Consider the following 19,216-nt stretch of genomic DNA (forward strand, 5'->3'; position numbering starts at 1 on the left):
AGCCGCCGCCCGCCGATCAGCGCACGCGCCGAAAGAGGGAGGGGAGTCCGCGCTCATGCGCACTGCCGACGGGCTGCGCCAGCGCTTCTCGGTCTCTCTCCCCGAGCGGCGACGCGATGCTACCGCAGGTGTTCGTGCTCTCCTCCAAGGGCGACCGGCTCCTCTACAAGGACTGTATCCGCCGCCGCCGCCGCCGCCGCCTGGGGAAGGGAGGGGGGGAGGGGGGGGAGGGGGGGGAGGGGAGGGGAGGGTCAGCTGCAGTGCGGTGGTCCTTAACTGGGTGCCCGCGGTCCGCGGCGACGGGAGCGCCGACCTGGTGGAGACCTTCGCCAGGAGGATCGCGGCGCTGCCCGCCGACCAGGCACCCGTTTTCATGGTACGTGGCGGGCAGGGCAGGGGCCACGTCCCGCCTCCCCGTCTGCGAGCTGGTCTTACAGGCTCGGTGTCACCCGCCTTCCCCCCCCGTAGGAGGCCGGCCCGGGGCTCCACTTCGCCCACGTGCGCCACGCAGGGCTCTACTTCGTGGGCACCCTCCCGCCCAGCACCTCGCCCTTCGTCGCCGTGGAGTTCCTCACCAGGTAGGCGGGCAGGCGGGCGGGTGGGCGGGCGCCGGCCGATTGCTCCTGGGACTGACGCCCTCTGCGTTCTGCGCAGACTGGTGGCTCTGCTGCGGGACTACTGCGGCCGCCTGGACGAGAAGACCGTCGGCCTGAACTTCGCCCTTATCTCCGAAGTGCTGGACGAGCTGCTGGTGGGTCGCCGTCGGGGGCGGGGGGTGTCGGGCCACTGCGTTGGCACTGGGTGGCTAACCCTCCCGGCCGCAATTTGCCGGCGGCCCCTTCCAGGATTACGGTTACATCCAAACCACGGCCCCGGACGTCCTGAGAAGCTTCATCCAGATGGACCCGGTGCTCAGCCAACCCTTCAGCCTCTTTGACCTCAGCACTGTGGGCTTGGTGAGTGGGGGCTAGGGGCCTCCTGAAAGGGCCGGGGGTCCAGGAAGGTTTCTTGCTTGAACCCATCTGATTTACCCTGGGAGAAACGGCAAATAGTTGGGGGGCACAAGCCCAGCCTTGGCCTCTCGCTGGCATGCCCTAGTTTTGCCTTGAGTGACCCGTCCTCCATTTATACACATATTCTGGGAGGTCCATGAAAAAGGTCCCACCTTATCAGCCAACCATCTAGAGTCCTTTGAAACCATCAGCAGACACACTGGTTGAGGTGATTCTTGCATCATGCATTTGGACTCTCCCGCAGAAGGAAGACAGGTTGGTCATGATCTGATCTTGCACTCTTGCATTTGTTCATTGATCCTCAGCTGTGCAATGTGCTTCCTTAGTAGTTGTGTATAGCCATGTTTTCCTGTTGTCAGTAAAGCCAAGATTTTCTTCAGTCAAGCCATTTGAGGTATTATAATTACATTCCTTCTACCTAGTAAGAGTGATTTATATGGTTTTAGATTGCTAGTTGCGTTCAGTGTTCTATAGGTAGAAAGGTGAGGTAAGACTACTTCAGAACGCACTGACCTCCAAGTTACCTTCTAGGGTTTCTTCCTCTCGAGCCCATCTCCAAGAGCCTGAGTACGTACAGCACTGTTTTTCCGGTTCATTTCAGTTACTCTTTAGGGAAACAGGATATTTGTTTTTCATTCTGTGATAGTAATCAAGGAACACGCTATCATAAAGTTGATACGCTTGGCCGTATCAACTTTAGATATAGTACAAAGATTATTTTATCTGTATTCTGCCCCCGTTCTTAATATTTTTTCTCCAGTAGCCCTATATTTCTACTGTTTTATGTGGTTACAGTTTGGGGCAGATACGCAACAGAGCAGAGTGGCCCCCAGTTGTGCAGCTGCTCGCCCAGTCCTAGCACTGCGGGGGGAGCAGGTAAGATCTTCTCCACCCTTGATCTTCTAGCTCCCAGTCTGTAGTCAGTCCCATATATCCTCCAGAGGTGTTGGTTGAAGGAGGCACTAGGCAGATTGTGTCACGGGTTAGGGTGGAAGAGGATATGAGCCACAGAAATTATGGAGAATTACATAAACTGTATTTAATTTCAAAACTGTCCCAAACCTACCAATTTGGGGGCATCTTCACAAATGCCCTATGTGGCCCTTGCCTTAAAAACAGTTCATAGAATCAAAAACTTCAGAAAAGAATGGCTCCATCCTGCTCCATCATCAGACCTCTTGATGAGGAACAGAAAGGGGTTGTGATCTACACTCTGCAATCAGTTTAGAGCCCACCACCCAAAAGCATCTGGCCCATTATATTTATAATATAAAGATATTCACCCACTCTGTAAGAGTGAGTGCGTGCTCACCACCTCGAGCAGCCATTTGGGTGACAGCTTCACCATTTGCCTCAGCGTGGGCAGAGCAACAAGTCCCCTGGAAATGGTGGCAGCATGGCCTTGGGCCCCTATGCATAAGAGGGTTGCTGGCCCCTGGTTTAGAGAATGAGATGGTGCCTTTTTTTTCACCAGGTTTCACAGCCTGAGGTATTCCTGGATGTGGTAGAACGACTCACAGTTATCATTGCTGCCAACGTAAGTCGAAGTACCTGGAGAACCTTCTTGTTTCCTTTAAAATCCAAGGACCTTTTCAGGATGGAGAGGCTGAGGTTTGTCTTTTTCTTTTCCAGGGCACTCCCATGAAAACTGACATCCAAGGGGAAATACGACTCAAGAGCTTCTTTCCTGGTTGCTCTGGTGGGTGGAGGCTGCCATATGTATGTGCTGGTTTCTGGGGGACCAGAAACAGGGAAATCATAGTTTATTTTAGGTCCTGTGTTACATATCAGTAAGCGCTGCTGTTAGACTCAAGATTTAGTAAGGTTGCTATCTCCATGTTTGGTCCTCAAGTCATTTTTCTACTGTATTCACCATCCCCAGTCTGGCAATTCATGGGGCAGAATTCTCTCTGGAATTAATTTCAATTCTGCTATTGATTTTTATACGCTTCGAGGAAAAGTCCCGTTAGACGACTGCTCATTTGGAGATTCACCCTGGCATGGGGGACATTTCCTTAGCTGAAGGAAGCACAGGATTGCCAGCTAATTTAGAATTTGCAGGTCAGATATCGAAGAGGGTGTACGCAGGAAAAAGACACCAGGATGATTACAATTAATATTAACGAGTTTATTAATGAAAATCCAGTACTTTCAGGGACAAAGAGATTCCTTCTGCAACTCCCACAGTAAGCCATAGCATTAGGGAAGAATTTTCATCAACTCGCAAAGGGACTGCTTTCATTGGGTTAGGGTTAGGATTACACACACGTTGCTTAGTTTATAAACCAGCAAGGAAGGGTACATATCAATGAGGGTTAAGTGTCTAGCAGCTATTTGTCTAGCTAAGACAAAGGGGGGAAATAATTATCTACTTGGAGTTAGAGCAGGAAGTTTATTATCTCACAACTCGTGAGAAAACGTAGAAATAGCTAGCCTGTCTAAGCATCTCCCCCAGGCAATTATAAAATGCGGGTCAATCACAGGACCCAGGCAAAGAGGCCTAGATCTGCTTCCTAATTTTTACTTACATTCTTGAGAAAAAGGAGCAACTTCCTGGGAGGAAAATGTTTACCCACCACCAGTCCAAGCATTGCCCAGGTTGGGGCCTTGTATGTCGTCTCTAGAAATATCATGTGGTACGGGGCTTGGAGGATGGTCTGCGCAGTACCTGGTGGGAGCCTAAAGAACACAGCTAACAGAGAAGAGCCAGAGATTTCACTGGGTTGCGGCTTCCCTTACAGAGATGCGGATTGGCCTTGTGGAGGAGTTCTGCATCGGCAAGGCTGAGCTTCGAGGTGCATAGCCCCCTTCGTTGTGGCTGAATGAATGTGGCTGGATTATTGCCCCATCAACAGCGGTGGGAGTCCTAGCCCCAAATGGCCTTCCCAAGGCAACAGCGCTGTGAGAGATGAAACCCTACAGCAAGCTGTAAAACCAGGTTACCCTGGTAGCCATTCCCAGTCTCCCTCCTGCAGCTGCCATGGTTGCACCACCCCTAATTGGGCTACCTGTTACAGCAGCTGCTAGGCTATCGTGGCTATCCCTGTCTGGCAGGGGCGTCCATGGTCATACACTGCCAGTTCTTGGGCACTTCCCCCAGAATAGCAGCTGGCCAATCGGCCATCGTATCCAAACAGAGCTTGTAAGCTGCCACCTTGATTGCTCTCTTGTCCCCAGGTTACGGCACAGCTGTCCGCGTGGATGAGTGTTCCTTCCACAGTTCTGTTAAACTGGATGAATTTGAGTGCAGTCGCATCCTCCGTGTCAGCCCCAGCCAAGGGGAGGTAAAGGCATAGGGACAGTGTGGCATGGCTGGAGGAGTGGATTAGTTATTCCTGAGCATCTCTGATTTGGCTGGGTGAGGAGATCTACTGGGCGTTTTGTCATGTTGTGTCTCAAGGTCAACTAGAAAGACGGGGACACCAGAGCCCTTCCAGGTGTCCCTCATTAGCCTTGCTGGCTGGAGCAGCTGGCAGTTGTTCAGAGTTTCACAACCCTCCCCCCCCCACATTGCAATACCAATTAACACAATATGGCATTAATCTGTATCGCAACTCTGTAACAGTCCTATCAATTTCATCGGCTGATCACCCATTCTGACTGTATTGGTATTTGGGACCTGAGCCAGGATTGAGTTCCAATCTGCCACCTGCCTGCCGTCTAGCAGTGCCTAAAAGGTTTGATCTGGGGGGGGGAAACGCCAACAGTGGTTTAAAGAATATTGTTTTCATTCAAGGCAACAGTCGAGATCAGTACAGATCATGGGTGGACTGTTAGGTATAGGCCTGCCTCAGGTATTGCAACCAACATAACCGATAAGATGTTTTCAGACCCAAGTTTCTATCCCAGATTAGGAAAAACCCTTAATGCTTGATCAGTCTCCTTGCACAGGAGATCCTTTTCGTCTGCTGGCTTTTAATATGAAATGCTTCTAGCACAGGATATTGTCTGAGACAATCAGGTAAAAGATTTGTTCTGATGAGTGTTTAGTAAAATGCAAGTGACAGAAAAGGATCCTTATGCCCCATTACTATTTTAAGTTGAGACATCATGGAAACGAATTTTGAAGTTGGAAGGGACTGTCTTTACACTCTGTAACATGTAGGAAAACCAATGCAACCTCTGTAGGTAGACTGTTTCACTCTTGTATGGATCTTCTCATGTAGAGGTTTTCCCTTAAACAAAATATAAATAGCTAACTTACATACAGCATTTTATTTCTGGTCCTAGTTTCTGTGACTAGAAAATAATTCTTGACCTTCCTGTAGCTTCTCTCTATATACCTATTTCCCCTCTGTCTTCTTTCCTAGACTGAATATCCCAACCCTTCAGATTCTCCTCAAGTCCCTATGTTATCTTTGTTGCCCTCTTCTGAACTGTCTCCAACCTGTCAATATGCTCTGGAAATGGAGAGCTCAGAATCATACATAGTACAGACAAGTCTCCATGTTTGCGGAGGTTTCATGTCCACGCTTCTGGCAAAAATGTGAAATTCCACAAAAATCTGTACCACCCCCCAAGTAGGCCTTGGTGTTTTCTAGGTATGCCTACACTACGCAAGCCATCCTACTTGGATGTCACTTGCTGCAAGATTGAACACAAGGCTTCCACCATCACTCAGGGTGAATGCAGGAGCAGCAGCCAAACATTAGTACGATAATTTTTGTGACCACCCTCAGAAAACATGAATCCATGAACACGAAGACCCGACTGCTCCCCAGTGTCAAGTAGAGCCACGTCATGGTTTCGCATCTCTTTATGCTGTACTTCTTCTAATGCAGTCAAGGGCTACGATAACCCTCCTAGCAGGAATCTTCCACTGCTGACTCATGTCCAGCTTAGCAGCCCCACCCATCGCTGGTCTTTCTCTACATTACTGGATGTAGTTTTAGTGTTGAAACACCATCTGAGTTGGGTATCTGGTAAAGTTCAGAGGGCAGCCATTTAAGCACTTTTGGTTTTTATTCCTTGGGATTTGACTGTTTAAAGTACCTTAGATGGGGGTTTGCCCTTAAAACCTGCTCAGAAAATCTCATCAGCAAAATTGCTTTTTTGGGGCAGCTGACTTTGATGCAGTACCAGCTGGCTGATGACATCCCCACAGCCCTGCCCTTCCACGTGTTTCCTACCATCAGGCGTAATTCCTGCGGCCGGTGAGTGACGGTGTGCTCTGCCTGCAGGGCTTCCCAAAACGCTGAGCCAGCGTAGGCTCATCATCCCCCTTCCACCTTTTTTCCCTTTGCAGGGTGCAAGTTTATCTCAAGCTTCGCTGTGACTTACTTCCCAAAAGGTAAAAAGCTCTTTATTGTGTTCTAAGTGGGGGAACAGGTATAAGCCTCTTTCTCTCAGCTTCAAACTCTAATTTTTGCAGCCACGCTGTCAACATTCACATCCACCTTCCTGTGCCCAAAACTACGCTGAGGTGAGTCGGCCACTGGCCTGCTGTCAATGCAAGGCGAGGCCTGGCCCCCACTGGTACCCAGTCATGGACTTAGCTGGGTCTTCTTGGCTTTCTCTCCAGCTTTTCCCAGGAGCTCAGCAGCCCTGAACAGACAGCCATCTTGCAGCCCACCACCAAGTCTATTGAGTGGATTGTCCCCCGGATCCAAGGAGGCTCACAACTTTCTGCCATGCTCAAGGTAAACAGCAATCAAATTTCAGCAGCACAACATTGCCCCGTGAGGGAAGCCAGTGCCACAGCCAAGTTCCAAGGACTGGGCACCCCCTCCTTGTCCTGAGACTGTCTGATCTCTCCTTCGGCAGCTGGAGGTTCCAGGACTGACCCAGGCAGGACTGCGTGAGCTTGGCCCCATCAACCTATCTTTTGAGATACCAGCCCACACCTGTTCTGGGCTACAAATCCGCTTCCTGCGTTTCACAGGACCACAGCCTGCTCTTCCTCACCGCTGGGTGAGGTATGTGACCCACAGCGAATCCTACGTGGTCCGACTCAATGCAGGATAGGCTACTTCCTTGTTATTCCAAATTAAACAGCTTTATTTTTTAACCACTGAGCATTAACAGCCAAAACCATGAAAATGGATAACTGGGGAACATCTTACACAAACCCCATTAAACAGTGCAGACCAAGCAAGAAAGCAAATTCTATGCAGCAGAAAACATTCCTGAAAAAAACTAGGCACATAATGAAGATACCCAGCAGGGAATCTGTGCCTAAAACTTTCTTCTGTTGGGACCGGCAGCTCCAGGGTGGATGTGAGGAAGACCTCTGTGAGATACCACTGCGAAAGAACTTCAGGAAACCTGCAAGGGGTGGGGGAAGAGATCAATAGCAGCCTTTGCTCTGCTGCTAAATTTGATGCTCTGAGAAGGCTTTAGGAATGTTCTTGGTGCACAAAACTCCCCATTAGCCATGAGTGCTGAAAAGAACAGTTGGCATAGAAGCTGCCTCTCTACTTCAGAGTATAACCCAAGGCAAAGAAGGGCCTACCTGTTATCAGAAACAATACTGCGGTCAAGGAACACTGGCTTGATCTAGCAGTTATCCCAAGAAAAGGATCCCATCCTCCAATTTTCAGAGAGAGGTATACATTTACACACATTTATACCACCCATTCTAAAGCTGCCCGCATTAGCAGCCATCACCGTATCCTGCAGGCAGTGGGTTCCATGTGTTAGTTATGCTGTGCTTGAAGGAGTGCTGCTTTTTTGCCAGCTTTAAATCCCTCCCCCCTCGGCTGCTCTGGACAATCCCTATCCGCTTTCTTCATGCTGCACAACGTTATTCATCTTCAAGCTGCTTTTTTACCCAGCCAAAGAGTCCCAAATGTTGCAGCCTCCCCGCGCAGGAAAACCAGGCAAATTACCTCCCTCTCCTCACTGTTCTCTGGCTCTTCAATCAGGTGCAGCCTGTGAAGACATAAACCAAGGGAGGCTTTCAGAGTGCGCCTCCGTTCCAGGGCTAAAACTGCCGGGGGGGTTCTTGCCTTTTCTCCATTACCGGTTGGCCCTCCCAGGCCCCATCATTTTGCACCTCTTTGGGGCTATTCAGCAGGTGCCAGCTGTCACCCTAACTGACAGGTGGCTTGGCAGCACAAAAAACAAATTGGACTCTGGGCACCGCAGCCTCTATGGCAAGTCCCTTTTCCACAGAAGCATGCCAACAAGCTCTCTGCCCTTACTTCTCTCCTAGCCACAAGATTCAACCTTTGCTTTTATTGGGAGGAACAGAGGCTGCACACATGCACTCCCTCTGAGGGCAAAATTAATATTCTCTTTATGGTGGCTGCCAAAAAACCAAAGAATGGCCATTTCTGCCTGCTGGGAAAGAAATAAGTGCTAGTGCCTAGGAGATGCCATGGTTGCCAGTTTTACATTCTAAGTGTAAATGTGAATTGGTTAACAGAAGCAGCACAGGTAGTCCTCGCTTAACGACAGTCCGAAGTTAAGATGGCCTCGGAAAAAGTGCTTTAAGGCCTGTACTCTCACGACTGTCGCAAAATGTCACACCACCCCTGCAGTCACATGATCGCAATTCAGGCACTTGGCAGCTGGCTCACATTTACAGCCGGTTGCAGTGTCCTGTGGTCATGAGATCGTGATTTGCAGCCTTTTTTGCCAGTTTCCCCATCGGGGAAGCTGGATTCACTTAATGACAGTTGTAAAATTGGTCATAAAATCAGGTCCGGTCACACGATGACAATCACACTGCTTAACAACCAGTTTTCTGGTCCCTATTGTCATTAAGTGAGGACTACCTGTAATCTAAGTCACGCACATGCCCTTGTTTTGTTAAATTGGAAGTGCAAAAGAGCAAGAATGAAAAGCCGTAGTCTCCAACCAAAAGGTTCTGCCTTTTCAGCAAAACTCACCACCACTTTCATCAACAAGATCTTGCACACAAAACTAAGTGTGCCAGGCCAACCACTGCAAATCCTTCTGCATTTTTAAATGTTCCCTGAAGTTTCAGCAAACCAGAAGGCAAAAGCGAACGACACCCAAAAACCCTCAAGCCAATAAGTTACTCCTTCTCAAAAGCATTCAGGTCAAAACTCTACAAAAGCCAGCTAACAAAAGCAAACCATCAGTACTGATCATCTGGGGAAAATGATATATTGATCATGGCTTCCTGTTTGGGTGGGTGTGCATGTACCTTCTAGGTGCTGTTGGGTTCCCGAAAACAGGCTGCACTTTGCCTGCCTGCAAAATTGCTCAGGTCTGCACCCACACTGGCTGTGTCTTGTGATACAATCCACAAGCTTCATATAGATGTTAAGCAGGAGGGGAGAGAGTCAAGCTCAGAGGCACCCTGTGTAACACAGGCCTAGGGCTGGACCTCTTCCCCCCGCCAGCAAGAGAACCAGGAAGGCCAAGATGGACACGCCAACCCCACTGCGATCCCCCTAGAGATTATCCATGAGTGTCACCAATGCCATCTCAGTTCTGCATCCAGCCTGAATGTTCTTTTAAACTGAAACTAACTGATCTGAGAGGCCAGAGTGGAACAGTTAGAGGAATGCCTCCACCTGCCCCGTCACAGAGAATAAAACTGAAATAAAACAGGACTGGAACTACACAGATATCTATGAGCCTCTCAAGTAGCTACCACCCCCGCAGAAACCCCCAGCTTAGAACTAGTGGTCCCTTCAGCACTTTTTTTTCCTCTGCAGCTCTCTCCTCCAGTTCCCAGAATGGTTCCCACAATGCTCCTTAAAAGCTTGCTGCTTCACTCCAAAACTACTCCAGTCAGCAGCATGGATGTGGCTGGTCCCTCCTGCCCTGGCTTGGGCGGGACAATTCAGAGGTGACTTGTCTCCAATCGTACCATCTAAACAGAACACAGCATTCAAAATATTTCCTACCTGGAATAACCACAAAACAGCTCCTTCGGCCTACACAGTTCAGTGCTCAACACAGTTTTTACTGGAGCACTTTGCAGCACGTCCATACCGGCCCAGATATCCTTACCATGCCAGCTTTCTGCCCAGCTAGGGTCACCACAGCCTCCCCATCTCGCAGGGCTGCTGGCAACACAGCTTAGTTTCTCACAAAGAGGCAACTCAAGCCGAGGTGGGGTGCAAGGAGTCACTCCATTCCTGTGACCCGCTGACATCTCACCTCTGTGCAAACTCTGATCCGCTGCCTGAATTCTCCTCTCCCAGCAGAGGCCCAGGCAGCTTGTGCTTGGCTCTCAGGGTGGTGGAAGTCAGCAGTGGTGTCTGCAGGCGGCTGCTGGAGGCGAGGCTGGCACTGCCACTGTGCTCAGAGGACTCTGGCAAAACAGAACATCAGATGGACTAGTTTCCATCCTCAACTCTACAGAAGTACAACCGGTTCTCTTCCAACCCCACAAGAGTATCTTTCTTGCAGAGTTCCCACTCACCACCCTGAATCCCTCTACCCACAATTCTGTGAGCTCCGCACCCACCATTCAGACGTTTCTTCTTGGCAGCAGAGTCAGGTTGGAAGGCTGCACGTCTCTGAGGGCTCAGGGAATGCCGATAGACTAGGAGCGAGGACCAGCAGGGTTCATCTTTGTACTCTGAGAAATGAGGCTGACACATCTTCTTCAAGTAGGTGAAGCTGTGCAGAAGGAACACATCAGATGTTTTCAGCTGGGAAAGATGCTCCCCAAGAGGTCCCCCACCAATATACTCACAGCAGAGCCTTATCAGGAGGCAACAGCCTTGGAGAAAATTCACTTAGCAGTTCCAAGAAGGGCAAGTTGATGAGACCCAGCTTGGTGTTTGGGGATGCTGGCTTTTCGAAGGCAAACTTTATACCATCCCTAAAATAAAGGGACAGGCTGTGACAATGGTTCAGTTATCTCCAATCCTCCCTGTCATGTCTGGGAATCCTTCCCCACCGAGCTGGCTTTCCAACAGGCATCCAACCCAAGCCCTTTCCCCGGCAACCTCCACAGCATCCTCACTTGTGCAAAGCAACAAGGGCTGGGCGGTTCTGCAGCTGGTGCAGCCCAAACAACAGAGAGAACCGCCGTGCCAAGTCTCGGATCTCCAGGAACGCAGTGGAGTCTGTGCCTCGCGGTCCCTGTTCTAAGAACAGTTCGGTCAGCAACTAGGAGCAAAGAGAGACCTTGCCAGCCACCAGCTGTGCCAATGCCCCATCCTCCAACAGCTCCACCACAGCAGCTCCCACTACCTGCTGCAGGCTGAGTAGCAGTGTGCGAGCCCATTCAATTCGGTCAATCTGGCGGGTCTGATTCAGGGTTTCCTTGATGATGTCCCCATAGTCATTGTAGAACTGGTGAAAAAAATGGAATGCCGAATTCCTTTGTTTTATGTTTTATTAATCACATAAAACAAACAAAAAAGCAAAAGCAAAGTAAAGAGGAAGGAATACATATACTTATGTAAAATAAGTCTTATGCTGAAACAAAAGTATTTTCTGTGTAATTACATGGGCTGTTTCTGTTGCCCTCTCTCTATGGAACGGTGCTTTTAATACAGATAGATATAGATACCTTTTTTTAACAGTTCATATGATCTGAAAGCATCTTCTGTCAACAATATAATACTCCAATCTCAGACTAGGGTGCCAAAACCCAAATCTCTCCCCGTTACTGTTTGCAAAATCATTCAACTACAGTAAATGCAGGAACCAGGCTTACATTTTCCTTGTAGCCTTTTCGTACTTTGCAGAAGCAGTTAACCACCCAATTACCTATAACGCACAGTCAGAAGCTATTCAGATTACCACAGTTCAGCACATACTTCCTCTGGTCCACCCGTCAGTGTTCGTTCCGATACTCCCCAGGCAAACTCCTGTCTCTGTTCACAGTGCAGATACTGCCTCCCCTGTCCTGAAGTGGACTGCAACTGCAATTTTTTAATCGCTGTAAAATTACTAAGGCGTGTAGATCCATGTGGCAATTATGCGACCTGAGGTATTCTTCCCCAAGCATGAGGCTAGGGTCAGAAGCAAAATTATCTATCTGGCTTAAGAAGGCAATACAGAAAAGAAATGTATGCCTTCAAGTCAGTCTTTATTCCTGGCAAGTCCCTACAGTTTCCTTGGCCACCTTTTTGGAACTGGTTTACCACTGCCTTCTTCCTATGGCTGAGAGACAGTGACTGGCCCACCACCACCCATCTCGCTTTGTGCCTAAGCAGTACAACAACTCACTGACTTCCAGCTTCTAGCCTGGTGCCTTTAATCACTATATCAGACTGGTTCTCCTTGAGAATGCAGTGTGGCATATATGGGTAGTCCTCATTTAGCAACCACAATTGGGACTAGCAACTCCACCACTAAGCGATGTGGTCACTAAGTGGGAAATTACGTGACCACAACTGTGCTTTCCAGCTCAAAACCGACTAATCAGTTTCACCCCTTCAGCTTTTGTTTGCCTCCAAACCACGCCCCCACCCTTTGATACGCTCAACCTGGTGCTGGAATAATTAAAAAGAAGAGAATTAACGTTTGTATTTACATTCATTGGAAAGGAAGAGATTACAAGAGAGTAAGCAGGCACACAACAGGGAACACACACAGCCATGAGCGTTCTACGCAACAGCTCAGCATATTCCCCACTGTGTGTCTTACTCTCCCGTGATCCCTTCCTTTCCAATCTCTGCACTGTGCGGTGGGAGAGGGAGAAAAAAACGGGTCAGGCACAGGAGAGCTTGCCTAAAGAAATTGCTTTTTTTCTTCCTGCCACCCTGCCAAGTGGAGATGCAGAACTTACATTTCTTGCCATTAACTGCATTTTCTTGGATAGAACCCAATGTTCAAATCTAATCAATATACTTCAGCGTATCTTCAGAGGTGCTAGTAATACCACCGCCACCCCACCAGCTTTGTATCATCTGCAAATTTTATCGGTATCCATTTTATCCCCTCATCTAAGTCATTTATGAAAATGCTGAGGAACACTGGGCCCAGGACAGAACCTTGAAGTATCCAACTGCATGTCTGTATCTAGGCATACTGTAGATTTATTAAAAGCCACACATTGTATACATTGTTCAGCTGAGAATCCATCTGTTAGTGGGACCATCCATCCCACATTTTTCCATTTTATCAAGAAAGCAGTTACAGTCAACTTTCTTACATGCCTTACTGAACTCTAATCACACTACATCCGTAACATTCTCAGTCTACTAATCCAGTCAATTTGTAAAAAAGAATATATATAAAAAAAATTCCCTTCTCACCTCCGTGGGTGGTGTGTGTCTTCTTCAACCTCAGGTCCTCTACCAGAGGCCTGGGAGTTTGCGGAGTATCTTAGCTGTTCCTAGCACTGCACTCTTCTGGACAGAGAGCTCCGATGTTGCTCCTGGGATCTGCTGGAGCCACTCTCCCAGCTTGGGGGTCACAGCCCCAAATGCCCCTACCACCACTGGGACCACTGTGGCCTTCACTTTCCACATTTGCTCTAGTTCTTCCTTCAGGCCCTGGTACTTCTCCAGCTTTTCATACTCCTCCTTCCTGATGTTGCTGTCACTTGGCACCGCTACATCTATCACCACTGCTGTCTTCTGGTCCCTGTCTACTACCACAATGTCCGGTTGATTGGCCAGTACCTGCCTGTCTGTCTGGATCTGGAAGTCCCACAGGATCTTAGCCCTGTCATTCTCCACAACCTTCTGTGGAATCTCCCATCTGGACTTGGGAGGGCCTAGCCCGTATGCTATGCAGATGTTCCCGTACACAATGCCAGCTACTTGGTTGTGCCGTTCAGTGTATGCTGTGCCTGCCTGCATCTTACACCCTGCCACTATGTGTTGGACTGTCTCTGAGGCCTCTCTGCACAGTCTGCACCTCGGGTCCTATCTAGTGTGGTAGACCCCTGCTTCTATGGATCTGGTGCTTAGTGCCTGTTCTTGTGCTGCTATGATCAGTGCCTCGGTGCTGTCTTTTAGTCCAGCCCTTTCCAGCCACTGGTAGGATTTCCCAGTGTCAGCCACCTCAGCTATCTGTCAATGGTACATCCCATGCAGGGACTTGTCTTGCCATGGCACTTACTCTGTTTGATCTTCCTTCCATGTCTGCTGCTGCTTCAGGCATTCTCTCAACACCTCATCTTTAGGTGCCACCTTACTGATGTACTCCTGGATGCTCTGGGTCTCATCCAGGACAGTGGCTTGGACACTCACCAGACCCCGCCTGCCCTCTTTCTGGCTGGTGTACAGTCTCTGGTGTTGGACTTGGGGTGGAAGCCTCCATATATTGTGAGGAGCTTCCAGGTCTTCACATCAGCAGCCTCCATGTCCTCCTTTGGCCAGCTCACTATACCAGGGTATCTGATGACTGGCAGGGCATACATGTTGATGGCATGGATCTTGTTCTTCCCATTGAGCTGGCTCTTTAGGGCCTGTCTTATCCTTTGGTGGTACTTGGATGCTATCTTCCTTGCCTCCTCATTGTGGTTCCCATGTGTCTGTGGGATACCAAGGTACTTGTAGCTGGTCTGTATGTCTGCTATGTGGCCTGCTGATAGTTCCACCCCATCAGTCTTAACTACCTTCCTTCTTTACTACCATCCGGCCACACTTCTCCAGTCCGAATGACATCCCAATGTCCTCACTGTAGATTTGTGTCAGGTGGATTAGTGAATCGATGTCTCGTTCGCTCTTAACATACAGCTTGATGTCATCCACCTAGAGGAGGTAGCTGACAGTAGTTCCACTCTTGAACTTGTATCAGTATCCACTTCTTGTGATAATCTGCCTGAGGAGGTTCAAGCCCATGCAGAACAGCAGTGAGGACAGTGCATCACCTTGGTATATGCCACACTTAATGGTCACTTCTGCAAGCTGCCTTGAGTTGACTTCCAGTGTTTCTTCCAGTCCCACTGAGTTCTTGAGGAAGGTCCTGAGTGTCCTGTTGACTTTGCATAGTGCCAGGCATTCACAGATCCATGTATGTGGCATTGAGTCATAGGCTTTCCTATAGTCAATCCAGGCTGTGCACAGATTGGTTTGTCTAGACCTTGAGTCTTGGGCGACTGCTCTTTGGTTTGTCTAGACCTTGAGTCTTGGGCGACTGCTCTATCTATGAGCAACTGGTGTTTGGAGCCTCTGGTGTTGTTCCCAATGCCCTTCTGAGCTGTGCTCATGTACTGGCCTATATGGCCCTGCAGCTTGGTGGCTATGATGTCTGACAGGACTTTCCATGTTGTGGGGAGGCAGGTTATTGGCCAGCAGTTGGATGGAGCTGTTCCCTTGTTGGGGTCTTTCATGATCAGCACTGTCCTACCCTGTGTTAGCCAGTCTGGGTGGGAGCCTGCTGCTAACAGCTGGTTCATCTGTGCTGCTAGGTGTTCATGCACTGCTGTCAGTTTCTTTAGCCAGTAGGTGTGGATCATGTCCGGGCCAGGTGCTGTCCAGCTCACTTTCTTGACCCGCTGTTGGATGTCTGCTACTGTGATGGTGACTGGTTCCTGTTCTGTGTAGTTGATCTATCTCAAGTTGTGAGAGCAGCTTCCTCTTAACTACATTGAAGCATGGGGTTAGCTGTTTCTCAGTTAGTGTGGATGCTGGTCTTCTGTCCATCCATAGTACCCTCATGCGTTTCATATATCTCCTCTCATTAGGTCTGCTATTGTAGCATTCCATCAATTGCAGGTTCTCTTGCTTCATCCATGTATGGTTTGTTCCAGTAGCCCACTTATCCTCAGATTGTCCTGGTTCCCCAACATCTGGCGCAGACCTTGTTAATCTAGGCGACGTCCAAGCCAGCATGACTCTCTTAGTTCATGTCACTCTCATATTTGAGGTAGGCAGGTGAAGCATTAGGGGGTCTTTGTCCAAGGACAAACCGTATGTCCAAGGACATACCCTAACCGTGAGGTATGCTTCCCTTGGGGAGGTGCAGAAAGAGTCCAGGGGAGGTGTAAAGAACCTTTTAGTTACATTGTTACAATAAATCCAACTTTCCCAAAATTTCATTTTATTGTTTTCGTTGTTCATTTGTGTTCGCTTTGGTGTTTGGATTTTTAGGGGAGGTGTCTACATTAAGATTACACTAAAGGGAGGTGTAATGGCAAAAAGTTTAGGAGCCCCTGGTTTAAAGTGACCCTGAGAAATGAGGCAGAAGGCGAACTATTAGGCACAGACTTGCATTTTGGGGAAAAGTTTGGGAAAGGGTCACCTTGTCATAAAGCAGAATGTAATGTGGATCAGGGTTGACCAGACCAAAGCGCCAGCCTCAAGGGTAGGTCTGACTACCTTATTGCCAAGAGAACTTGGGGCTTTTCCTGTCTATGCAAGGTAATTAATTATTCTTGACTGTTGATGCATCTTTTCTATCTCCTATGTAATTATTTGCAGTTTGATTATCTGCAAATTCACTGCTCTCAGTTGGTTTGGCTGGGAACCCAGTGATCATTGTTACAGGGTATTTTAATAAAGAAACTTGGTTTGGATTTCCACTGCTTTGGTTGGTATTATAGGGGATCGCTATATTTTTTACCACAACACTGGTATGACCTGTATTTTAAAAACACCATGCTTGCTTCTGGTAATCACCTTGTTTCCCGCTTAGTGCTCAGTGAGGCGGCCTCCATCAGCTCCTTTAACACCCTGGAATTTAATCCACCCAGCCCAGGAAACCTGAATTCCTTCAAAGCAGCCATTTCTTCCCCATTTTGACCTGCACTGCTCTTCTGCCCACCCCGCCACCCCCCATGCTGCAGCTTTTGATAAAGGGAGCTTGGGGCTTTCCACAAAGCTTTGGCGCACAACTCAGCCACAGCCCTGTCACAGCTTGGAACAGGCACGCGAGGGGAGCCTTGGAGCGGATCGTGCAGCACGAACCGTCCATGGCCTCAGATCTCGTCAGGCGCCTCGATTTACTGAGGAGCCCTGAGAGATAAAGCAGTACAAGAGGCTTTTAGACCTTGGCTGAAGGGAGGCAACAAGCAGAGTCGACCAAGCACAAGTCAGAGCCTGTGCCAGGACACACCTTGTGGCACTTAGGGCAGAGAAGTGAACCAACTTCTCCACTCTTACCATGTCTGCTGCCCAGCGGCCCCGCTTTGGGTGACCAGGCACCTCCTGGGTAAGGGGGAAACCCTTACAGGGCCAGCATGAGGAATATTCTCAGCATCTGTTAGACAAAGTTGCTCAACTTCTGGAGTTGGACACTGGCTGGACAGGTCCTTTAGAAGTGACCGAGACACGTCTGGGCTTGGTTTTCTGGGAGGAGCTTGAAGCCGGTTGATCCTGAGGAAGCGGGCAGGGTCCTCACAGTTGTGAGCTCAGCATCCTGTGTTCTGGACCCCTGCCCCTCCTGGCTGGTCAAGGCCTCCTAGGAAGTGGCACGTGGCTGGGTCCAAGCGGTGGTTAATGCCTCTTTGCAGTCATGTGGAGAGAGTGGTTGGCACTCAGCTGCAGAGGGCCCTGGATGAAGCAGATTATCTGGACCCTTTTCAGGCTGGGGTACAGAAATGAGACGGGACTGGTCACACCTGTGGATGACCTTTGGAGGGCCTGGAACGGAGGTCGTGCAACTGATACGGCCCTCCTGGACCTCTCAGTGGTTTCAATACCATCAATCATGGTATCCTTCTGGGCCAGCTTTGAGGACTGGGAGTGGGAGGCACTGTTTTACAGTGGTTCGCCTTTCTCCATGGCCATTCCAATCAGTGTTTGGGGAGGGGAGAAAGGGGTCCAGCATGGGGAGCCTCAGGGCACAGATCTCACCCCCTCGTTCAGATCTACATGAAACCGCTGCACAAGGTCATTGATGACATAGGGTGTAGAATCACCAGTACACTGACGATACTCAGTTGGACAGCCCTAGCTGGTGAGGCTGTGAGGGTCTAGATGGGGAAGAACTAGTTCCGATTCAACCCTAAACAAGATGGGGTGACGGGTTTTGGGCCGCCAGGTGAAGTGTCCCCTTTGATCCTCTATGGGGTTGCACTTCCCTGGATAGAGTTGGTGCACAATTTGGGGTCCTCCTGGACTTACAGCTCCTGCCCGAGAAGCAGGTGGCAGCATGATCAGGGGAGCATTTGCACAGATTAATCTTGTGCCCCAATTGCCCCAATTCCTCAACAGGGAGTACTTGCTCATGATCACTCATGACTCGGTAACTTCCCAAAACTGTTACAAGATGCCCTATATAGGGCTGCCCTTGAAGACTACCCTAAAGTTAAAACTGATCCAGAATACAGCAGCATAGGCAGCTTTGCACACCCCTTTGTTTTGCCTATATCACACCACTGTTGCACAAGCTGCAGTGACTCCCAATTTCTTTCTGGGCGCAATTCAAGGTGCTGGTTGTCACTTTTAAAGCCCTACATGGCATGGGGCCAGGTTATTTTCAGGACCGCCTGTCCCTGAGGGTATCCGCCCAACCCACCAGGTCAAATAGAATGGGCACGCTCCAGGCCCCTTCCCTTAAATCTTGCCATCTAGGGGGACCCAGGAAGCACGCCTTTTCTGTAGTGGCCCCTACCCTGTGGAACGCCTTTCCCCCAACCATCTGGCAGGCTCCCACCCTTTTAGCCTTCCAGAAGTCCATAAAGAACTAGCTCTTCCCCCAAGTGCTGGGACAGAATGAAATGGAAACCTGTGGATGGCTTGTTGGGGGCCTCTGTTCTGGGTACGCTTCCACGTAAAGGTCTCCCTTCCTCTCCAGATTTAGTTAAGACTGCCAGGTAACTTTAGGAAGATGCCTTCCGTTCTCCCCAACCTTTGTGAAGCATGCCTCATCTCTTGCCAGACGCCACCCTTCCTACAGGTCTGAACATGGATAAATATGATACCTGTGCTCCAATCTTCCCGCCTTCCTGCTTAGCTCCTTCTAGTCTCTTTCAATGGTCTTTCCAGGCTCTTCCTGGCAGCGTCTTCTGTTCCAGCGTGAAAGAGAAGCCAGAAACAGTCGTCCGTAAGTCAGACTAGCTGGCTCTCTCCATCACGTCCTGGACCTTTGCTTGAGACAAGCCACTTCCCTTGATGCCGAGTCGGATCTGCAGACCGCTGACTCTATTCCTCTCAGCAGTGAGTCATCCACCACCACCACGCCACTTCCTTCTTTGGAACAGCCGCTGGATTCCTCGCCTTGCTGGATGTCCAAGCTTATCGCCTTCCCATCCCTGCAGTGCTGGGAGAAAACTCTCCCTCAGAAATCTGTAGTCCTCCTCAGTGGAGAGGAACTGGAACTGGCTGCATGGCTCCTGTCACAGAGGCGCCTCCCAACTCTCTTGACCCTCTGTGTCACGTTCCATTCACCTTCATCCCCCAGGGTCCTCTTTCCTTGGTAGTGGTCCC

General features: G+C 49.5%; 2 protein-coding genes across 2 annotated transcripts in view; one reads left to right on the top strand and one right to left on the bottom strand.

The window, feature by feature from the left end:
- Positions 1-74: 74 nt before the first annotated feature.
- Positions 75-7,020, top strand: AP4M1 (adaptor related protein complex 4 subunit mu 1). Its single transcript, XM_063296763.1, has 15 exons — positions 75-174; positions 291-376; positions 469-578; positions 655-751; positions 846-956; positions 1,809-1,889; positions 2,488-2,550; positions 2,646-2,712; positions 3,755-3,808; positions 4,191-4,297; positions 6,075-6,166; positions 6,259-6,303; positions 6,385-6,435; positions 6,535-6,652; positions 6,777-7,020. Exons 1-15 carry the CDS (start codon positions 117-119, stop codon positions 6,975-6,977), a joined length of 1,341 nt encoding a protein of 446 aa, XP_063152833.1. The 5' UTR covers positions 75-116; the 3' UTR covers positions 6,978-7,020.
- STAG3 (STAG3 cohesin complex component) overlaps positions 6,987-19,216 on the bottom strand; it is a 94,650-nt gene continuing 82,420 nt past the window's right edge. Inside the window, exons 24-30 of the mRNA XM_063296765.1 lie at positions 11,136-11,237; positions 10,906-11,051; positions 10,633-10,761; positions 10,402-10,556; positions 10,092-10,245; positions 7,841-7,883; positions 6,987-7,277 (exon numbers count right to left, since the gene is read on the bottom strand). Of these exons, the coding sequence (XP_063152835.1) occupies positions 7,269-7,277; positions 7,841-7,883; positions 10,092-10,245; positions 10,402-10,556; positions 10,633-10,761; positions 10,906-11,051; positions 11,136-11,237 (738 nt within the window). The 3' untranslated portion in view covers positions 6,987-7,268. The remainder of the gene's footprint in view (positions 7,278-7,840; positions 7,884-10,091; positions 10,246-10,401; positions 10,557-10,632; positions 10,762-10,905; positions 11,052-11,135; positions 11,238-19,216) is intronic.

Source organism: Candoia aspera, chromosome 3, assembly GCF_035149785.1.
Source record: "Candoia aspera isolate rCanAsp1 chromosome 3, rCanAsp1.hap2, whole genome shotgun sequence".
Lineage (NCBI taxonomy): Eukaryota > Metazoa > Chordata > Lepidosauria > Squamata > Boidae > Candoia > Candoia aspera.